General features: G+C 31.7%; 1 protein-coding gene across 3 annotated transcripts in view; it reads left to right on the top strand.

Moving 5' to 3' along the window:
* Window positions 1-10,943, top strand: part of LOC139098996 (putative receptor-type tyrosine-protein phosphatase mosPTP-1) — a 141,700-nt gene extending 130,757 nt beyond the window's left edge. For all 3 annotated transcript variants that reach the window (XM_070651389.1, XM_070651390.1, XM_070651391.1), the window contains 5 exons: window positions 8,412-8,698; window positions 8,857-9,270; window positions 9,357-9,450; window positions 9,524-10,076; window positions 10,140-10,943. In XM_070651389.1, the coding sequence (XP_070507490.1) occupies window positions 8,412-8,698; window positions 8,857-9,270; window positions 9,357-9,450; window positions 9,524-10,076; window positions 10,140-10,853 (2,062 nt within the window). In that variant the 3' untranslated portion in view covers window positions 10,854-10,943. The remainder of the gene's footprint in view (window positions 1-8,411; window positions 8,699-8,856; window positions 9,271-9,356; window positions 9,451-9,523; window positions 10,077-10,139) is intronic.
* The last annotated feature ends 9,174 nt before the right edge of the window (window positions 10,944-20,117 follow it).

Here is a 20,117-nt window from a genome sequence, read left to right as displayed (position 1 = left end):
TCAAATGTAAATTTAAATTTGTGGAAATTTACGCTTGTAAGCTTCACGTGCCGTAATTATCATACCTTTTTAATTCTTTTTTTAACCCCCATACTAGCTTCATAACTTTTTTTTTCAAGGCAATCACGAAATTTCGGGTAATATTCAAAATGCATTAAAAAACCTTTTACAACCCACGAGTAGTTCTATTAATTATTTAAGGAATTTAAAAACTTTAATTACGATTAAAAGGAGAAAATATTTTTAAAGTTACTTCCATTGTGGATTCACCTGTGTAAAGTGCTTATTGTCGCTTTTGAAAATAGTTAACAGTTGTGTCAATAAAGGCTGAATTTTGTCAGGTCAGGAAAGTTTAATACCATATGAAATTTCATTTGAAAGGTTTGCAAGAAACCCGAGTAACACATTGAGGCCAATTTCATGTTTTGCCGTACAAATTGGACAATTTAATAAATAGCCGTCATGATGGCAGGGTATTGAAGGAATTAGGGTAGATTTTCGAATAGATAGAACCCCAAGTTTTTGCGATCCATATGAAAAATTCAAAACTTGGCCAAGCCCATCACTTTCACAAATCGACTGCCATGCAGGGACATAGCCCCTCTCCCTTTTCAAGGTAGCAGGGGAAGTGAGTCTTGGGACGTTTTGAAACGAAAACCTTAGCAAACTAAATAATTGATTTCAAAAGTAGAGGAGAGATCTTAATGGTAGGAAATAGAGCATCACACCTTCCTGTTTAATCAAGGATATCCGTTTAATTATCAATTTCTAATTCAATCCTTGATTTAAGTCTTCTGACTGATTAAAGTCTATGAAAGTTCCAGATAATTCCTTATCAGCATTATTGTTCTATTGATAGATTTATTTATAAAATTTGCATTGAAAAACAACAGACGAGCCTTTTTATAGGAAGTCTAGCAAAAAACATGAAGTGAATTTTTTGTTGCTAAATGTGGAATTGCTTATCAATTTGTGCTTTATTTTGAAGCTAAAATAAGAAATTATTTAAATGCTACAAATCAAGGGAGTCCAAATCCTAAATCAAGAGAGCCAGGGGAAAGCCCATAACTGGTTTGGATTCGACCCCCAACCCTCTTCTTGAATACCTTCCTGCTCCTGGAAACTAAATTCTTGATCCTTCCAAGTACCAATGAAAATCCAAGCTTTTTTGGAAGTTACGACCATAAAATCGAAGTCCCAACAATTCCTAAATTATTAATCATCCAGACTAAATGTACTAGACTACTAACTTCAACCACTGCAAAATCTATATTTCAAATAAAACAACAGACCGACGTGACAATAAATAAAACATTTAAAATCGGCACTATTTGTCTCAATTTATTCGACAGAAATTTCAATACTATAGAAATTTATTGCAAATCAAATTCAAAATATTCGAGTAAAGGAGAAGATTAATGTTTATTATTCGCGATTTTTATTGCAATTCTAATAATAAAAAAATTTCAACATTGTCAAGGAGGAATCGGAATTTTTTCTACTTCTTACTGTCATAAATTCTAATAAAAAAAATTGATTTTGACGGTTGAATTGAGTGCTGAATAATAAGAAGATCTTTTTGTGAATGAATTGGAAGTAATAGGAACAGATTTGATGATTTTATATTTAGAAATCTATTAAATTTATTGCAATTCTATTAAGGCTTGATCCGGTAGTTAGGAAATATTGACTAGACTCTATTTGACAATTACGGCGACGTAACGGCACCTTAGTGAACTTACTGATCAGGGCAATATTTTGACATTATTCTCAGATGACCACAAATGAGTCAATAGATTTTATCAAGTACAATCATTAAAGTGTGGGATGACTTTGTCGCAGCTGACACATCAGATCTGACGTTTTATGCAAGGATGTATTCAGGAGGGAACAGTGGTTGGTGTCACTCTATTAACGGATATCATTGGAAATACAGTGGTAAGAGAATATACAAAAATTGCATAATTTATATATGACACTTGCCATACAGTCAAGTAACCCCCGATAGCCCAGGGATAGCATCATACGACCGGAAATATTAGGTCGTGGGTTCGAGTCCCACTCGGAATTCGTCATTCTGAATCATACTTTTTCTGTTAGATCACCAGATATTAGATCTACGCTTATAGTAAAGAATCCTCCCAATTCTAAACCGAAAACTAATCTCAATAAACAGAATTGTCATCCGCAAAATCACATCCTAAACCCATAACACTCAATGCTTCTCAATACCTCATTTACATATAAGCCAATTAGAATATTAATTATAAAATTTTCTAGAAAATCAAAACTACAAAAATATATATATGCATATCCGAACGTAGTCATGTCAATAATAAACGTGTCGATTCAGAATATACTGTCAATTCAATTTTGAATCATACTTAATTCTTATTAATTCAATCTGCTATTGTTCCAGACAGATTTTTTATATATTTTTTTCGCCAAATTGCCAGTTATTTTTTAATGACGCAAATTGCAAAAATTATTAATTTTTTTAAAAATTCTTGAGGTTCAAATTCAAAGAGTAATAATAATAATTCGTGCATGCTGCCCCGTCTGCTGGGTAATAAAATTTAACAGATTTGGATTAAAAACTTTTTGAGATTTTTTTGCAATCAATGCATATTATGAACCATAAAGAGATTTAATAAGTGTCGGGGTTTAATTTTTGGCAGATATTGACTGTGTCGGGTTCTTGTGAATTGGAGTTGGATGTGATTATGATCATTTGAAAGTCAAGGAGGGTAGCAAGAAGACTATTAGGGAAAGTAGCATTGAAATTTTGGGGGTTTCATGATTTTTTCACAAAAAACCCTTAAAAAATTGAAGAATTTATTCCACAAAGGTTTTATGGATCAACCAGGGGTTGATTGGGGGATTCGGCAGTTTATCAGAGGGTTGATAAATTATAGACTGTTGTTGATTGAGTAAGGCAGAATGGAATAACTTAGTTAGGCTTTTTATTACTTAGGCGTGACCATTGCATTGATAAGGACATACCAAGAATAGATACCCCAAATGTAGTAAACAGTATTTTTCATGGAAACCTTCTTATCGGATTGATTTCTAACTTAAAGATTTCCAACAGTTGGTTAGATTTTTAGAATCAAAGTCTAAATCTTACTTGCTTGCTTACTTCGTTGGTCGTATCGATCAATTGTGATCCATAGACTACCTTATACGTTTCCCTTCGTTTTATACCTAGTTCAATGGCTGACATTATGACTGACTCAATGGATAGCTCAACGGCTTGCTCTATGACTACCTTCCGTCTCCCAGTCATCAAATTCCACTTAATCAATATTCATGACTAATCATCACCCACATTCGCACGTCTACCCCCATTCACCCAGTTATCTTAATGACAAAAACTTTATCAGATCCTAAACAAAAAGCACTTCCGGATGACATAATTTATTGAAGCTGATAAAAAAACAGAATATTAAAAGAGGAAAGACATTTCCTTTAAATTTTATCAGGTAATCGCTAAAACGATTAAAGGTATTATACTCAACGATATTACTCGTTAGGTCATTATTGTTCTAAAATTAATTCCATAAAATTTAACTTTGCCTTTTGTTGCTGCAAAAAATTTGGAACGAAAAAAGTAGAATTGAAAATTAATGAGGATATTTAGGACCAAACAATGTTGGATGCTGACTTTTGAATAATTTAAATGGACATTTACAAGAACACGAGCCTTTTTGCTGGAATGGAGATAATTTAATTATTGCCTTGATTGATGTTTAAAGTTTTCCGCAAATGATGCTGATTGTGATTAAATAAAGGACTGTAAAGGACAGCCTTTTTGTGGGTCATTTTAAGGATGATTGGCGTTTTGTGATGAGTAAAGAAGATCTGCGAAGGATTTTCATGGTCGATTAATGTCTGACCGAAAGTTCAAGAGTGTCTTTAAGGATTTAGAACAGTTGTGGACAACCTTGATTGTAACCTCAACCAAAACCGCACCTGACATACGGTTCATGTCATTTCCAAGCACTTTTACTGTTCCGCAGCATACAGGTTGCACACAACTGCCTCTAGAATTAGTATTTAATTCATCTTGTGCTGCAGACCGTTCAAAAAATTTGAAAGCTTTTGAGCTTCATTAAATATTCAATTTGAAAGCTTTTAAACATAAAGTTAGGAATGTAGATTTAAAAGCATAGCTGCTATGCTGGAAGTAAAATGTAAAAATTTCATAAAATATTGACTGAATTCGTTCTTAATGAACCTTTAAAGAGCCTGAATAAATTGGATATTCAGCACAATATTGCATTTGGTATAGGAAGTTAGAATGCGGTAACTAGCCATAGAACCAGTTTCAGGTAGATGACTAAGGGAGGCTATGGATCACAATTAATAGCAAGCATCCAATCCATATCAAAGCTTCACCAAGAACAGAATCAACCTTATTTAAAATAATTTCCAATTATCATTTCCACGAAAACAGAATAAAGCAGCGATTAAAGGTTTAAAGACTACAAACCAGATTCCCGGTACTTCCTTAAATCAATAAGAGATTCCAAGTATCTTCTATTTGAAGAAAAACAACTCGAGACTTGATATTGATATATTTTTATCAAATTGACTTTCGTAAGATTTTAAGGTTCAATTGAAGTTTAAAAGTAGATTTCACAGAAATCCATTCTTATCTATTACTTAACATAGAGGCACGACAAATAGAGTTTATAGCAAAAACTTGCAAATTTTGTTAGTTCATATAAATTGGATTTTGTAAGAAAAAAGTCTAGGCAGTTCGACACGTGGGGATCTCGTGTGATGTAAGGTTGTGTTTGGTAGACATTTGGAAGGCACACAGAGTTCGAATTTGAGTTGACAGGGCGCCAAATAGGGGGGAATTCCACTGGAGTATGGATTTCAGAACAAATTTAGTCAAGCACTTCATGGACTGCATTTGAGTACCATTTGTGTCAAGTCAACTTCAAGCTCTGCATCACACTTTTAATGGTGTTTATTATCAATATAGATAGCATTAATGACTCAAAAGTATATCATTAGTTATCGATGTTTGTCTACATGAGGTGTTGCTTATTGGCAAGTGAAAATTAAATGGATTTGGCAAATTGTGACTTAAAATATTGAAATTTGTAAATTATTTTGAAAAATTTTGATTTTTACATACCAGTCTGACTTTAAGGATAACTCAAACTCATTCAATAGCGCTCAATTTCAACAGCACAACTTCCAAAACTTATTCCTCACTAAAATTTTATTTACTTTTTAAACTTCCAAAGTTTACTAGATTCTTAAACAATTTTTCTATTCATTCTAAAGCAACCTTTGCTTTTTCTCAAAGTAAATTTTTATGTTAAATTATCAGGTAAAGTCTTACAGAAGCGAAACTCTTCACACATCCACTCGATCGTCACTTCAAATTAAATATTGTAGCACATTGAGTTTTGCTAGCCAATTTAGACTTGTTTTTATTGACTTTTTTATCTTATCAAAAAAGTGTGTATTTATTTAATTTTAAGTGGTATAAAGAGAAGTGTAAAGAGAGTTTATGGTCAATATATCTGGAATAAATCCTCAACTGTTTGGGAGTGGTGAGATTCGGGGGTCAAACCTTGTTTTTCATCGAAAAATGGCTCTAAATTTGCACTATTTATACAAATTCGAAATTTCCCTCAGTTCCACTTGTCAAGGCCCTTTAACGTCTTGATGTCAATTCATTGACATAGCACCTCATTCATTGTGCTACTCGGAACACAAACATGTCTCATAACAGAGAGCATATCAGTAAGATCTCGAACTCAAAAGTTCATATTAATAATAAATATTAATGAATTAAGAATGGACATAAATTACAGGAAACTTAATAGCCTTTATGTAGATAATAACATTAAATATACAAATTATGTATCACAAAAAATATGAGATATTTCCATGCTCGAGAGTAAAGTCAGCAGTGCTCTCAATCTTTCACTCAAAAATCATTTCTCAATCGAATTAAATTGCGCGACAAAAATTAAACTGTACACAATTTTCAGTCGGAGACAGCATGTGTTTTATTCCATTCCACTGACATTCACGCTTGTAGGTGTGTGCCTTGCCTCGCTCAAATTCTCAATTTTCTTACTCTCTGCTCAATAAATAAGTTTTTTTGCTCTTCTCTTTCCGATTTTGCGATTCAGTTTATGCTCTGCTTTCTGACTATTCAAATCGTACTAAGGCACACGGTGAAAAAAAGTCAATTTTTTGTTACTTTTTTTTCTTCTGAAAAAAATCAGTTTTTTTGGTTATTTTGGAATTAGAGGAAGAAAAAAATAGAATATTTTTTCGGGTACGGGAATGAACATGTCGAGTATAAGATAAGCGATATCAATCGCTAGTATCATGCCGGTTGTGTGACCTATAAAATTGACAAATAACTACGCAATTTCTCCTCTTAAAAAGTCATAAAAAATAAATAATCATAAGAATTTGAACTTACAAACTACTGTCGTACTGTGTGCGACATCAAAAGTCGAGATTTATTCTCCTCCCTAACATTTAATTTCGTCAATTGATCAACATTGTGTGATTCTCGCTCTCGGATATTTTTCACTATATCGTGTAATGTTGTTGTGTCATAAAACTATCGTAATAATATTATAGTGCTACTGTCAACTGAGGCAGTGCTGCTTATAAATGAGATATACTCGTTTGACAACCTCACAGCTGACATACAAACATTAAAATATTTATAAGATATATGTAAAAAAAAAGTGACGTCAAATTAACAAGTTTCGTGGTTCAAAGGAACAAAGAAAGAAGTGCTTGAAATAAATAAAGAAAAGAGTAAGAAGATTGAGACAAGAGTTGGAAACTATCGCTGTTGTTAAGGGATTTTTTTCGTACATTATCGCCGAGCAGCACTATTCGGGAAATTGGAATTTTTCGCAGAATACTTAAAAAGACAATCAGTATACTCCCTTAGATAAGCAGTCTCAGTCAATAAAATTGAGTAAGGTCAATTCTGTGAAGAGCAGAATTTTTGGCTGTTCGGGAAAATTAGTCTAAATTAGCCATCAATGTGCTATCATGGCAATTATGCGACTTATCGTTAATATGGTAACGTGACTGTGCTTTAGCGAATATTTTGTGCTGTTCGGGATCATTGATTTTTTTTTATTATTTTGTGGTGTTGCTGAATATTTTGACTGCAGACTGAGAATTTATTTTGAAGTTTATATTGAGGATTTACTAAAAATTCGTATGCAGTGAAAATTATTTTATTTGAAATCTGATAAATATTCTGAAAAGTCGTGAGTTCGATTCTCAGCATACTTAAATTTGATTGAAAAATTTGGATTCGTTTTTAATATTTTTTGCCTCATTTTTTGATGCCAAATCAAGCAGTGTTGATTCATTAATTGAGAAATTTTTCAATTTTTCTGAGTTAAAACTCAGTAAACTTTGTATTTAAAAGTCATCTTGGATCGACTTTTCTATACAAAATCTGAGACAATTTTGAGTTCGGCTTTCTCAAGGACATAGCCAGGCAGTCATACGTAGCCAAGCATATCCAGGTGCAGGGTGACAGGGAAAATAGTAAGGCAATTTTGGTACTCTTAAGACTCTAAATTCAAGAAAACGAAGGGAAAAAATAGTGGCTTTTGACCCTAAACTACCCCCACCCCCCTGAATACCTCATATGCATCTAGTCTTCCACACAAAGTCACTTGACTGTATTAACCAAATATTCAATATTCAACCACCTGATTCCAAAAAAAAAACATTTATTTTTTCACCTTCAAGACTCACCAATCAAATAAAAGTCACGATAATGTATGAAAAACAGCACTTAATAGCCTGTAGAAAATCTCATTAAATTTCTTCAAGACCAGAAATTTCGATGAAATTTTCATTAATCCAACCCACGGAACAATGTCAAAAGTTTCTAACTTTAGGACACACAAATTTTTTTATTCCTTTAGAAGTAAGAAGTGAGAGAGTGAGAGAGATAATAAGAAGTAAAAACAGAGGAAGAATACAAAAAGTAAATCGATTCTGTGCCTGCCTACTGACTGGAATATACAGAAAAAAAAAGAATCTCAAGGATAAAAACTCGTTTCATTTATCTCAAGTTCAGTATATACTTGTATGCTGTGAGCGAGCAGCGTGAGAGTAAAAAAATAAAGCTGAGAGAGACTTGACTGCAACTTTGTCGTGTTTTTAAGTAAGAAGAGTGAGAAAAAATAAAAAAAGAGATTCCAGTCAGCGAGTCGGTCAATTATTTGGTGCATTGCGTTATTGAATAAAGTGTATATCTATTGATTGTGTCTACATACATCCATAATATCAACAGATTGTATTTCTCAAGCATCTCAATGTTACAAAGTTTCAATGGCTCAGATGTTTAGGTCAGCCTTTAAATCATTATTTCGTCCCTTTGACAATAGGAAATGCTTCCATTCCAATTACTACTATTTGGATGATCCAAATAATTCACAATCATCGCCGAATGTTGATCTCGAAGTTCCAATTAATATCGATGGTGATATACATTATCCCGTGAGTGTTGAGGACTTTCCAAAACATGTAGCGACATTACATGCTGATGGTGATATTGGATTTAGTAAGGAGTATGAAATCATCCAGAATGAATCAATTGTTGATGAGCATAGTAGCGAGCATTCACAACATTGCGACAACAAATCTAAAAATCGATATTTAAATATCATTGCATGTAAGTATATGATGTATATGTGCGTGAACTTGGGCCATTTGCCTGGACATTTCCATAATACATCCTCTATTCTATAGAATTATACTGCTTATTTTTTTGGGTTAATGTGTTAATTCTCTCCATTTCTCTTTCTCTTTCCTTGCTACACATACACATAGATGACCATTCGCGTGTACAGTTACGTAAGGTACCGGGTCAAAAGAAGGAAAACGATTACATTAATGCCAATTTTATTGATGGATATCGTCAATCGAAGGCATTTATTGGAACACAGGGACCGTTGCCATCGACATTCGATGGATTCTGGCGAATGATATGGGAGCAGCGTGTAGCCATCATTGTCATGATCACGAATTTAGTTGAGCGTGGACGACGAAAATGTGACATGTATTGGCCAAGGGAAGGAACTGAAACTTATGGTGTAATTCAAGTTAAATTAGTAAAGGAGGAAGTCATGTCAACATATACAGTCAGAACATTTACAATACGTCATACGAAGCTGAAAAAGAAGAAGCAATTTGCAGCTGAGAAATATGTATATCAGTATCATTATACGAACTGGCCGGATCATGGTGAGTTGACTTGATTCTTGCAATATTCAGCTGTTCTGGCTCAAATTTGCATAATTTTTCTAAATTCCAAATATAATCATTTACAGGCACACCAGACCATCCACTGCCAGTACTCGATTTCGTCAGGAAATCATCAACAGCCAATCCAAAAGATGCAGGTCCAATCGTAGTTCACTGCAGGTAAAATTTAAATCAATAAAAAAAAATTTTTTCGTCATTTCCAATTTTTCTCTTTTTTTTTTGTGTATTTTAGTGCTGGCGTTGGTCGGACTGGAACATACATCGTTCTCGATGCAATGTTAAAACAAATTGAACACAAACGTCTGTTAAATGTATTTGGATTCCTTCGGCATATTCGTACGCAGAGAAATTTTCTCGTACAAACGGAAGAACAATACATATTCATTCACGACGCACTTGTCGAGGCAATCGCAAGTTGTAATACAAATCTAACGATTGATCAAATTGCGGCACGTGAAATGGATGATGAATATATGGATGAACAATTTAAGCTCATTACAAGTTTCGTACCGAAGGAAATTCATATAGCGTCAGCAACAAAGCAAGTAAATCAGGTTAAGAATCGAATGATATTTCCATTAGAGGGAAGTCGTGCACATTTAACACCAAAACCTGGCATGGACGGTACTGATTTTATCAATGCATCATGGCTGTTTGGTTTTAGACGTTTACGTGATTTTATAGTTACCCAACATCCACTATCAAATACAATAAAAGATTTCTGGCAAATGATAATGGATCATCATGTTCAGACGATCGTGTGCCTCTCGACAATCGATGATGTGGTAAGTGCCTTGTTAATCATTAATTGCTATCTGAATATACAATAAAGTATTGTTTATTTTCAGTCGTTCCTACAATTTTGGCCAAATGAGAATGAGACAATTGAAACTGATTATTATCGTCTACAATTATCGACAGAGGGTGACGATGAGCAATATGACTATGTCATAAAAAAATTCAAAATACAGTCAATTCAAGATGGAACGGAGATGGATGTAAGAATGCTCTATAATCCAGACTGGCCGAATCTTAGTAATCCACAATGTTTATACGACTTTCTTGTTAAAATGCATGAACGTAATGATGGATATCGTAATGGTCCAATTGTTGTTATGGATCGATATGGTGGTGCTGAGGCAGCAACATTATGTACTGTCTCATCGTTAGCACATCAAATTGAATATGATAAGACGGCAAATATTTATATGTATGCAAAATTATATCACAACAAGAGACCTGGCATTTGGCAAACGCCAAATGATATCGCAATGATACACAAAATACTTGCTACATTTCCACCAAGTGGCTTCGAATTATTAAAGCATACAGCACTCAAGACCGAATTTGATGATTCACTTGTGACAGCAACACCAGATTTATATAGTAAGACACCAGATTTATTTAGTAAAATATGCAGCAATGGAAGTATAAGCAATCATTTAAGTAATGGTAATGGCAATACAATAATTGTCAAAATGAAATCTGATGGTGAGAATGGTGATTTAGCTGCAATTGTTGTAACATCTGATACAATGGATAATTTAATGTTGACTAAATAAGATGAGTGCTGTTAGTGGATTATTGCAAGCATTTAAATGTGTTATACATATTATACATAAAATGAATAATTCAAGGATCTCAAGATTTTATTTCTCTTCATCTTTCTCTCTTTATCTCTCCCACACACACACACACATACATACGTATACACAAATACATTCTCAAACGCCCACAAAAGGGATATAAAAAAAGTCTCCTTTCTATCATTTATCATCGTCACGATTATCATCATCAACATTGACATTGATTGAGTCAGTTGATGTGCATGTAAATTCGTTTTTAAAAAGGAAGTATACACAAATATTAAAAATTTTAATCATTTTATGGGGAAAAGTTTATGGTAGACAAATGGACGATAATGAGTGGATTCTGAAGGTCGACGTAAAGGCAGCAACATCATGTTGAGCTTTTCAGTGAAATTGGAATTAATTATTAATTTCGGGCCTGCAATATAGTTGCTATGGGATTGTTTGAAGGCATCAGTTGTTCCTATCGATTTTCAGTCGACTATTTAAAGCACAATTGCCAGAAAATAGGCAATTTCCTTTTCATTTCCTCTCAAAATCTCAAAAATTTCTATGCTGAATGGATGGTAAAGTTTTCCGAAAATGACTCAATTTATCTAGTCAAAAAAAAAGTCACAAAATACGTGACATAAAAAAAAGAATCAACGAAGAGAGTTCCTCGAAAAATCATCAAATATGAACGTGGCATTAAGTCACAGCTGCTTTATTTACTAAAGCTTTTATCTACAATTTTTTTGTCAAAAAAAGCTTATCTAAATTCGCTGAAAAAAGAGATTCAGTCATGAATTACGAATATTGAAGGTTTAGAGATAGGAAGCCCCTATCCTCATAGGGAGGAGACATATGGGACATGGGGAGGGGGTCTGAGGGTGTACTGAGGTTTTTCTGATGTAATTTGACTTAAAAGAAGTAGGGTTCCATAAGATGCGCTGGCCAACAGTTTCTATTGTTCTAGATGCGCATTCAGATGTACAGGCATTTGCACCAGGAAAAGACTGCATTTTTGCATCTATACATCTATGCACATCTAATTTCAGCAAATCCTAGAAAGAAGACAGTGTAAAAGCTATGAAACTTCATTAACTAATTATAACTAAAAATAATAATTAACTAGATCTTTCGACTATAGTTCATTAGAGTTACATACTCTAACAACACGTCGTACTATTGCTTCACTTGTTGATGCAAAGATTTGTTGGAGTGCTCCAATGGCTACAATATGGCTGATTTTGTGCCATTTTTATGGCGAGATTTGAAATTTAATGCATATTGTGCCGTTAATAGGAGAAATTTCATAGTTCATACAAACCGGCTAATAATGAGTGCTGGGGTGGGGTAGTTTAGGGAGGGAAGTATTATGACCCCTCTAGAGTGGGGTTTGGGATTTTTGTCTCGAAAGCTCCTAACAAATTGAAGAATCGTTCCAAAAAGTGATGGGAATTGACACCCAACACATCCCTGCCCTGTGAATAAGCCCCAGTGCGCCTAACTACACCACCTGCAGTCCAATCATCTACCATAAATACCCCACCCACATCTGGTGCAACAATGAAAAAATCATAGCACAAAAATATTTTCGTTTTGTAAATTTTTCTCATTATCTTCTCGCATATAATTTTTAACATAAATGAGCATAATGTTAATGTCATATTTTATGCAGTATACATCATATATAATCATATTTGATACTGCTTTAGGAAATTTTTTTATTAAAAAAAAAATACTCAAAGACTGTTTTTTACACGTATAAAGAAAAAAAAAATGAATGAAAAAATAATAATGGATTTAAAAGAAGTAAAATTATTCATAATCATGGTCAGAATGTCTATTTAGTGCAAAAATTTCTTTTGCTTCTTTCGAATAACACAGACACACACACGCGACACAAGTTGGAAATTAATGGCAATCGCACAACAGAAAAATTTACTCTGCAACACGTTCAGTATTTTTCTTTCTTATCTGCTTCCTCTAATGTTGACTTTCTTTTGTCGAACTACGAACTATAAAATTATGTGTTCTGGATGTAAGGTGGAATTTCATTTTGGAAATCAAAGTGCTGATTGATTGAATTTATATTGAGAATCTAAGGGGTTTGCAGTCAAAAGTTGGATGTAAAGAGCATCAATACCTAATGAATGCCTAAAGACTAGTGTGCCGTGGCTCACAGGTTACTCATCACTGTCCTAACCTATCGATAGGAGGAACCAAGGAAGGTTGACTATAGTCACTCCTCTCTTAGGGACATGACTTCTTCTACCAATTCTCGAGATTGAGACAAATGAGTGGAAATGACCAAAATCGTCAAATTTAATACCAGGATATATCCATCATGACCCCGTCTCAAAAACATTTCCGAACAGCACAATTCGATCATTATTTATCTTAAAAATGAGCCTAAATCGACCATAATGGCATCTTCAAGTCATTTTAACGTTTGACAGTCATCAGAATGACGTTATGACACCCTATCCACTACATTGTGCAGCTCGGACTTTACCTTTCAATCTTGAAAACTCTGAAACACCTGAAAATTGATATGGTTCCCTAGTAAGCTTTTATGGAACAGAAATACCACTATGCTACCTAAAAATTGTCTCTTTGTCAGTTAGGGATCATGATTGTCGAATTAAGGTCAAATCATCTGAATTTCAACCTAGTTAAATGCCTAGCCTAGCAAAATTTGATCAAAGCTTAACATTTTTGAACAATATCCTCAAAAAATGTCAAAACTTCCTTATCTCAGCTTTTCAATACATAAAAAGTCCCAAGTGCCATAAAACATTGTTACTGGACATAAAAATGTGTTCATAAAGCTGCTTCAAAATTCAAATTTAAGTTCCAAAAGTCATCAATTTGCTAAATAAAAATGGTTATTATCATCCCTAATAAAGGCAGAGTGCCTTTTTTACATAAAAATCTCATATAAGGATATTAAAATCTCATCACATAAATATCCCAAAACCTTAAAGTCATAGACAAGCTTTAATAAAGTCACGAGTTTTATTCGCATCATGCTCATGAACAGCATAGAATATTGGATGATTGATTACGATGATATAAATTGGATTAAATCCAAATATAAAAGATTTATCGACTTTCAATCAATTGCTGTTGATTTCCAAATGAAATTTTATGCTGAACGGATAGAATTTTCATTAAAAAAATATAAGAAAAGTGCCAAAAAAAAGAAGAAAAATTTCCTCGATTCCCCTGGAACTCTATAGACAATTTATAAAGCAAAAAAATAGATAAAATTTTAAAAAAATGAAAATTAGGCAAAAATTAGATACATTCTCAAATAATCCCCTACCGTGTGTCCCTTAATATAATTAAAAAAATGCATCACAATGTGATTTCTCGATTTATGATTTCATGTAGTCAAGGATTTTTGTAGATGTTCGTATAAATAGTTAAAAGAAGTTAAAACTTAACTTACAAAAAAAAATTGGAAGGAAGTTAAATGAAATTTAGCGACAAATTTATTCGCGCAAAAATTTATTCAGGAAAACCAAAAAAAAAGGAAAATCACAAAAAAATCGAAAATTGACGTTTAAGGATTGAGATTTTGTTTGTAATTGACGTCCATCAATTAAAGAGAGATAGAAGGTAACTTTTTGGGTAGATTTCCCTAACAGGCAAAAATCATGCTCGAGAGAGATGTTTAACCTTAAATATACTAGATGAGCATGTTTTCTTAGCATACTCTGATCTTGAGAGCATGCTCTTTGTCTGCAACACACATAGATCTGGTCTTTGAAAGATCCATATGAAAGCCAATTGGAAGCCACATAGAGTAAGGGTTCCGTATGGAGTCCTCCTTCTAACCAGGAAGACAAACGTCGGAAAAATGGCTGAAAATCATGCGATAAACCAGCCTAACTCTAGTTTAAGGAAAGATTTAATTAAATCCTTCCTCAGAACAGAGTTACTTCGTTCTAGGAACGGATTTCCAGCACTTTTTACGCCGTATGCTTTCTGGGTAGTCACTGAAATGATGGAAATGCTCTCGAGAGCTTGCTCTATACCTGATTGGGATAGTAATCAAAACCGTTAATAGCTAGTCGAATTTGATCGAAGACTTGATCTAGCTTTTATCAAGCCTACAAAAAGTCATGATTATTAGAAGAATCTGCCCTTCGAAGCTTTACTGTATGAAGACAATTACTGTGCAAATCATTAAAAAGTTCTCCAAATCTCATTTCCTGGATGGACGTCATTTTCTTTACAATCTCAAAATGACAAAAAATTAGATAAAATATTTAAAAAAATTTAATGAAGAAAAATTCAAATTGAATAAAGGAAGTTTAGGGAACGTGAGTTGATTGACCACATTTTATGCCTTTAATTTTCTAGCTATAGGCTTCTTACTGAAAAGTTAATTTTTTAAGATCCCCACAAAAAAAATGAATCTTTGCACCCTCAAGTCAATCAACTCAAACTTCCCCAAAAAACGAAAATTTAATCAATTAATGTGAAGAAACTCCAAATAACTGCTTTTTGTAACGAATATTAAGCATGCATGCGTAAAAAAAGAGAGAAAAAAGAAGAAAATGAAAAAAAAAAGTTTAATTTTTAAGAATATGAAATTTATGAGAATTAAGGAAGAAAAAAAAAACAATTTGTAACTGATATGAAGGAACTATTTATTAAAAACACACTTTTTTCATTAAGTTTAGGGCTATAATTAAGTGAAATTTTTATTTTCAAATTCCTCTATATGCTTCATCTAGCAACGATATAAAAATCCGTACTATTCTTAGTTACCTATATTATTACAAATTTATTCCTACATTTTTCATAATGCACCTGAAACTCTTTTTTATACTTCATTTATTTCCATTTCTGTATAGTACAACATAAATATGATGAGATAGAATGAAGAATGTATTTTTTAAAATATGATGAATCTATTGTTCCCATGGGGATTGGGGACGATTTTTGAATAATTTGAATTATTTTCGAGGATTTTGGAGATATAAAAACTGATTTTGAAATTTAGAAAATTTTCATAATTCTTGAAATTCTTGAAATTCTTTTTAAAAAAATTGAAACTCCTAAAATTTTTGAAATTTTTAAAGATTTTGAAAATTTTGAAATTTTTAAAATTTTGAAATTTTTTAAAATCCTTCAAATTTTCGAAAATCTTGAAAATTTTAAATTCTTAAATTTTTTTGAATTTTGAAAGTTTTGATTATTTTAAAATTTTAGAAAGTTTTCAAATTTTTGAATTTTTCAAAATTTTAAATTTCTAGAAATTTTTTAAAGAATTTGAAATTTCAGATTTTTTGAAATTTTGAAAAGTTTCAAATTCTTGAAATTTTTTATATTTTTGAAATTCTTAAAAATCTTGAAATTTTTGAATTCAAGTCAAAATCAAGATCTGTTCAATTTTAATATTCAGCAACATTTACCGAGCATTAATAACGAAAATAAACACAATTCCGATGAAAATGTTCAGATTATTCAAAAATTGTACCTCCTCAAGCCTTTTTCCTATTATTGATACATATAAAAAAGAAAACGTGAATTTGTTTAATGAAGAACAAAAAAATTATGAATTATAATGAGAAGAAAAGGAAGAAAGTAAAAAAATGTAAATAAAAGTGAATAAAAAGTTGTTCATTAAAACGTCCTCGATTCTTTAGCTCATGGAGTGAATGGTGTTGGTGGAAGGACTGGAAAATGATGGGATTTTTATGGATTAGAGAATGAATAAGTTGATGTCAATTTGAATTTTGAATGAAGTCGAATTGATTTTTTCATGCAAAATCCAAGTTGGCTTTGAAATTTTGAAGTTTAAATTTCAAAATTTTTGTATTAAAATTGTGAAATTTTGAAAATTTTTAATTGAATTTTTCAAAAAATTCAAAATTTAAGATCTGAATATAAGTTAAGATTCACAAAAGTCAAATGAAAATCTCTTCAATTTCCCAAATTTCCACCAACACAACTCATTAATACATCACAAAAACTATCAAAAAGAATCCTTCTTACTTTACGTACCACGTTCATGGAAACTCACATACAAAAGAAAAAAGTTGAATCACACACACAAAAAATGGATTAAAAAAATGCTAAAAAAATATGTTATTAAATAAAAATTTAAAATACAATAAATAAAAAAAAAACTTTATAATAATCAATGTAGATGAAAAAAAAATGCGGATCCTTCTTTATAAGTGGCAGAAACAATATATGTAAGATAATCATTACACAGACACAAATGCAGAAAAACCATGAGAAAATTTCGAAAAGGAGAAGAAAAAAAAAATTATTATAAAGAAAAAGTGAAAAATTTAAAAAATAAATTCGTAAAATAAAAATGATAAAAAAATAAATTGAAAAGTTTTTTAAGTTGTTTTTTTTGGAATGTTTCAGATTTTGAACTCTATTTCAGGATTTATATAGGATACCCGAATAGCACAAAAAGATCAATGGATCCATCCTCTGGCTGACGTGACTCTTTGTTCGATTCAAATCAATGCCAGGATCTGGTTTGATACCGAATTTTTGATCGTAAGTATTCCCATAGTCACCCTAGTAAACGTGACTCTTGTTTGACATTGGATTCGATTTGAATCCAGCAATATGGCACCTATCCGGGATGATATCTTAATTAGTCAGCTGGTAACTCATCATTCTCATATCATTTTTAGTGGTTTTCAGAATTCTTTACAGATAAAGTTTAAGAACAGCAATTTTGATTCTTTGTAATTTTTAAAAAGACAAAAAGGTTTGAGAATCTTTCTAAAGACAACGAATATATCAAATAATATAGCATGCGACGAAAATGTGGTTTATTACATATTATCATGCCTTCATACTATGAACGACCCCTAAGTGAACGGTCCCGCAAAATTGTGTTATTCACATTAATACTTACACGATCATCAATTTACTTACCAAAATAATGAAGACCAGCTGCTCATCACTCCACGTATTCTCACTTACCATCAGCAACTAGACATCCAAAAACACAACAAACCAGGCCAAAAGCTATTTAAAGAAGAATCACAAACGAAGACCACCCAGGTGATTAACCTCCATACAGTTCATCCATGTACATTTAAAGAGGAAAACTGCTGAATATCTGAAAATAGACACTGAATATTCTTCACACACTGCACTATTGATTCACACTTGAACTGATTCCTTTGCATGTTTATCACGTGAAACTAAAGAACTTAAAAGTTTCCACTTTCCACTTTCACAGCACATTGTTGGACTAAGCGAAAACTGCAACTAAGCATGACTTACTAAGCAATTTGAAACTAAGCGACTTCATTCACTGCACATGTTGGTCACAAAAATCAATTAAGACATATTTAAATTGCACTTTTTCACTTCTTTTTTAATATATATATATAAAACTACAAGGTTGGCTAAATGGTCATTAAGTTATCATAAAAGATTTATTAACAGTTTATTTTTAAAATAGTTAATTACAGCGAGCACATGTAAAATATTATGTAAAAGTTAAGTTGAACATTTTGTTTTAATTTACATTAATATGATAAAAAAATTAATTAAATAATAAATTTTTAAATAAATTTCTTTTGAATTTAATTTATTGGAATTATAATTGAATTCTAAATTTGAGTTGGAATTTATGATGAGATTACTTAAGTTGAACTTATATTTTTATGAATTTCAAGGAATGTTGAAAATTTCATTTAGATTTCAGACTTTTTTCAATTTTTTCAATGTGAAGTGATTTTAAGTTTTAAAAATTGATGATTTTTTCATTTTAAAGTTGTAGCATTTTGCTTATTAATAAATAGATTTTCATATTTTAATTTTTAAATTTTTAAATTCTAAAATTTTCGAATTTTTTCAAATTTTTCATAAATTTTCCAAATTAAACAAAAAATAAAAATTTTTCAAAAAACAAGTTCTGAAAATTCAAAGTTCAATGAATTTTGTATTTCATTTAATACAACATTTTTACATTCGTAATATATGCAGGTATCTCATATGTCACTCCAGTTTTAATTTACAATAAATCAAATTTCCTTTCTCTGTTCCTAATTTTAATTCATTTCGTTTTTATAATTGCTAAATTTTTGAATTTCAGATTCAATTAATAAATGTTGTAACTTTATCTGAATTCGTCTATAGATTCTTAAACCTTAAAATACAAAGAATTTGCTCATTTTTTGTACGGGTCCCTTTACGAGTACACTTATGAAACCTTTAACTCTGAATCAGAGTTTACAGAACTCCAATGTGGAGGCAACTCTACTTTTTTAGAGGCAAGTCCATAATGGAAGCGGCTTTTTAAAATTGCAAGATTCCAAAAGTCCTGCCAACTATGACTCTCACCAATATCTGGATATCAAGATATGAAGACAAAAAAGTAAAATTTCTCAATTCTCTTCTTTCTTTCTTTCTTTTTTTCTTTCTTAAAGGTCATCAGGTCAATGATTTGAGTTTCAGATGACAAATCGTAATACAAAATAAACAAACTTTAAATCATTTCTTAGGAATGTCAGTGACAAAATGTATTACAGCATCATATAATTTCTCTTGTTAAATGATACATTTTTCTGGGAAATCCACATTCTAATAATTAAAGATTCCAGATAGAATTGATGAATTTTGAGATTATATAAAAGTATTTAGTAGGCTAGTACTTAGTTTCAAAACAATAAAGTTCTCGAGAAAAAATATTATTTAATTAAATTAATTCGCGTAATCAGAAACGTGACGTATTTTTAATCAAAGGAACTTCCAGAACATTTTGATTTAATCCGGAATTCTTCAGTTAAAATTATTGAAATCTTCATTTTTTCGAAATATTTATTGTATTATAATCTTTATTTGAAGCATGATCGTTTTATAGGATTTGATTAATACAGTTCAAGATCAACAAAAACGAAGAACTGCTATTATCGTTCATCTTAGGCAGTGTTGTCCAAACTGTGTGCCACGGTACACTGTGTCATATGCAGTCTAAGTCGGAGCAGTCTCAGTGCCGTGACACACAGTTAAGACAACCCTGATCTAAAGGATTAAAACACAACAAAAATGTAAATAGAATGACTTTGCAAAATCTTCAATATTTTGCATGCTTTCTATTCCTCATAATCGATTAAATCAGCATTTCTTGACAAGTGTTTCACAAGTCTCGCTAGACATTATCAGCATCACCTTGTAGTGTTGCTAATTACAACGAACTAACTCAATGACTATTCTCATTAAATAATAAAGTCTGTTTTTCAATTTAAATATTTTCAA

This window comes from Chironomus tepperi, unplaced genomic scaffold, assembly GCF_022539635.2.
Source record: "Chironomus tepperi strain 1889 unplaced genomic scaffold, CSIRO-AGI_Ctep_v1 contig_456, whole genome shotgun sequence".
In the NCBI taxonomy this organism is placed as follows: domain Eukaryota; kingdom Metazoa; phylum Arthropoda; class Insecta; order Diptera; family Chironomidae; genus Chironomus; species Chironomus tepperi.
This window is presented reverse-complemented; position numbering and strand designations above follow the sequence as displayed.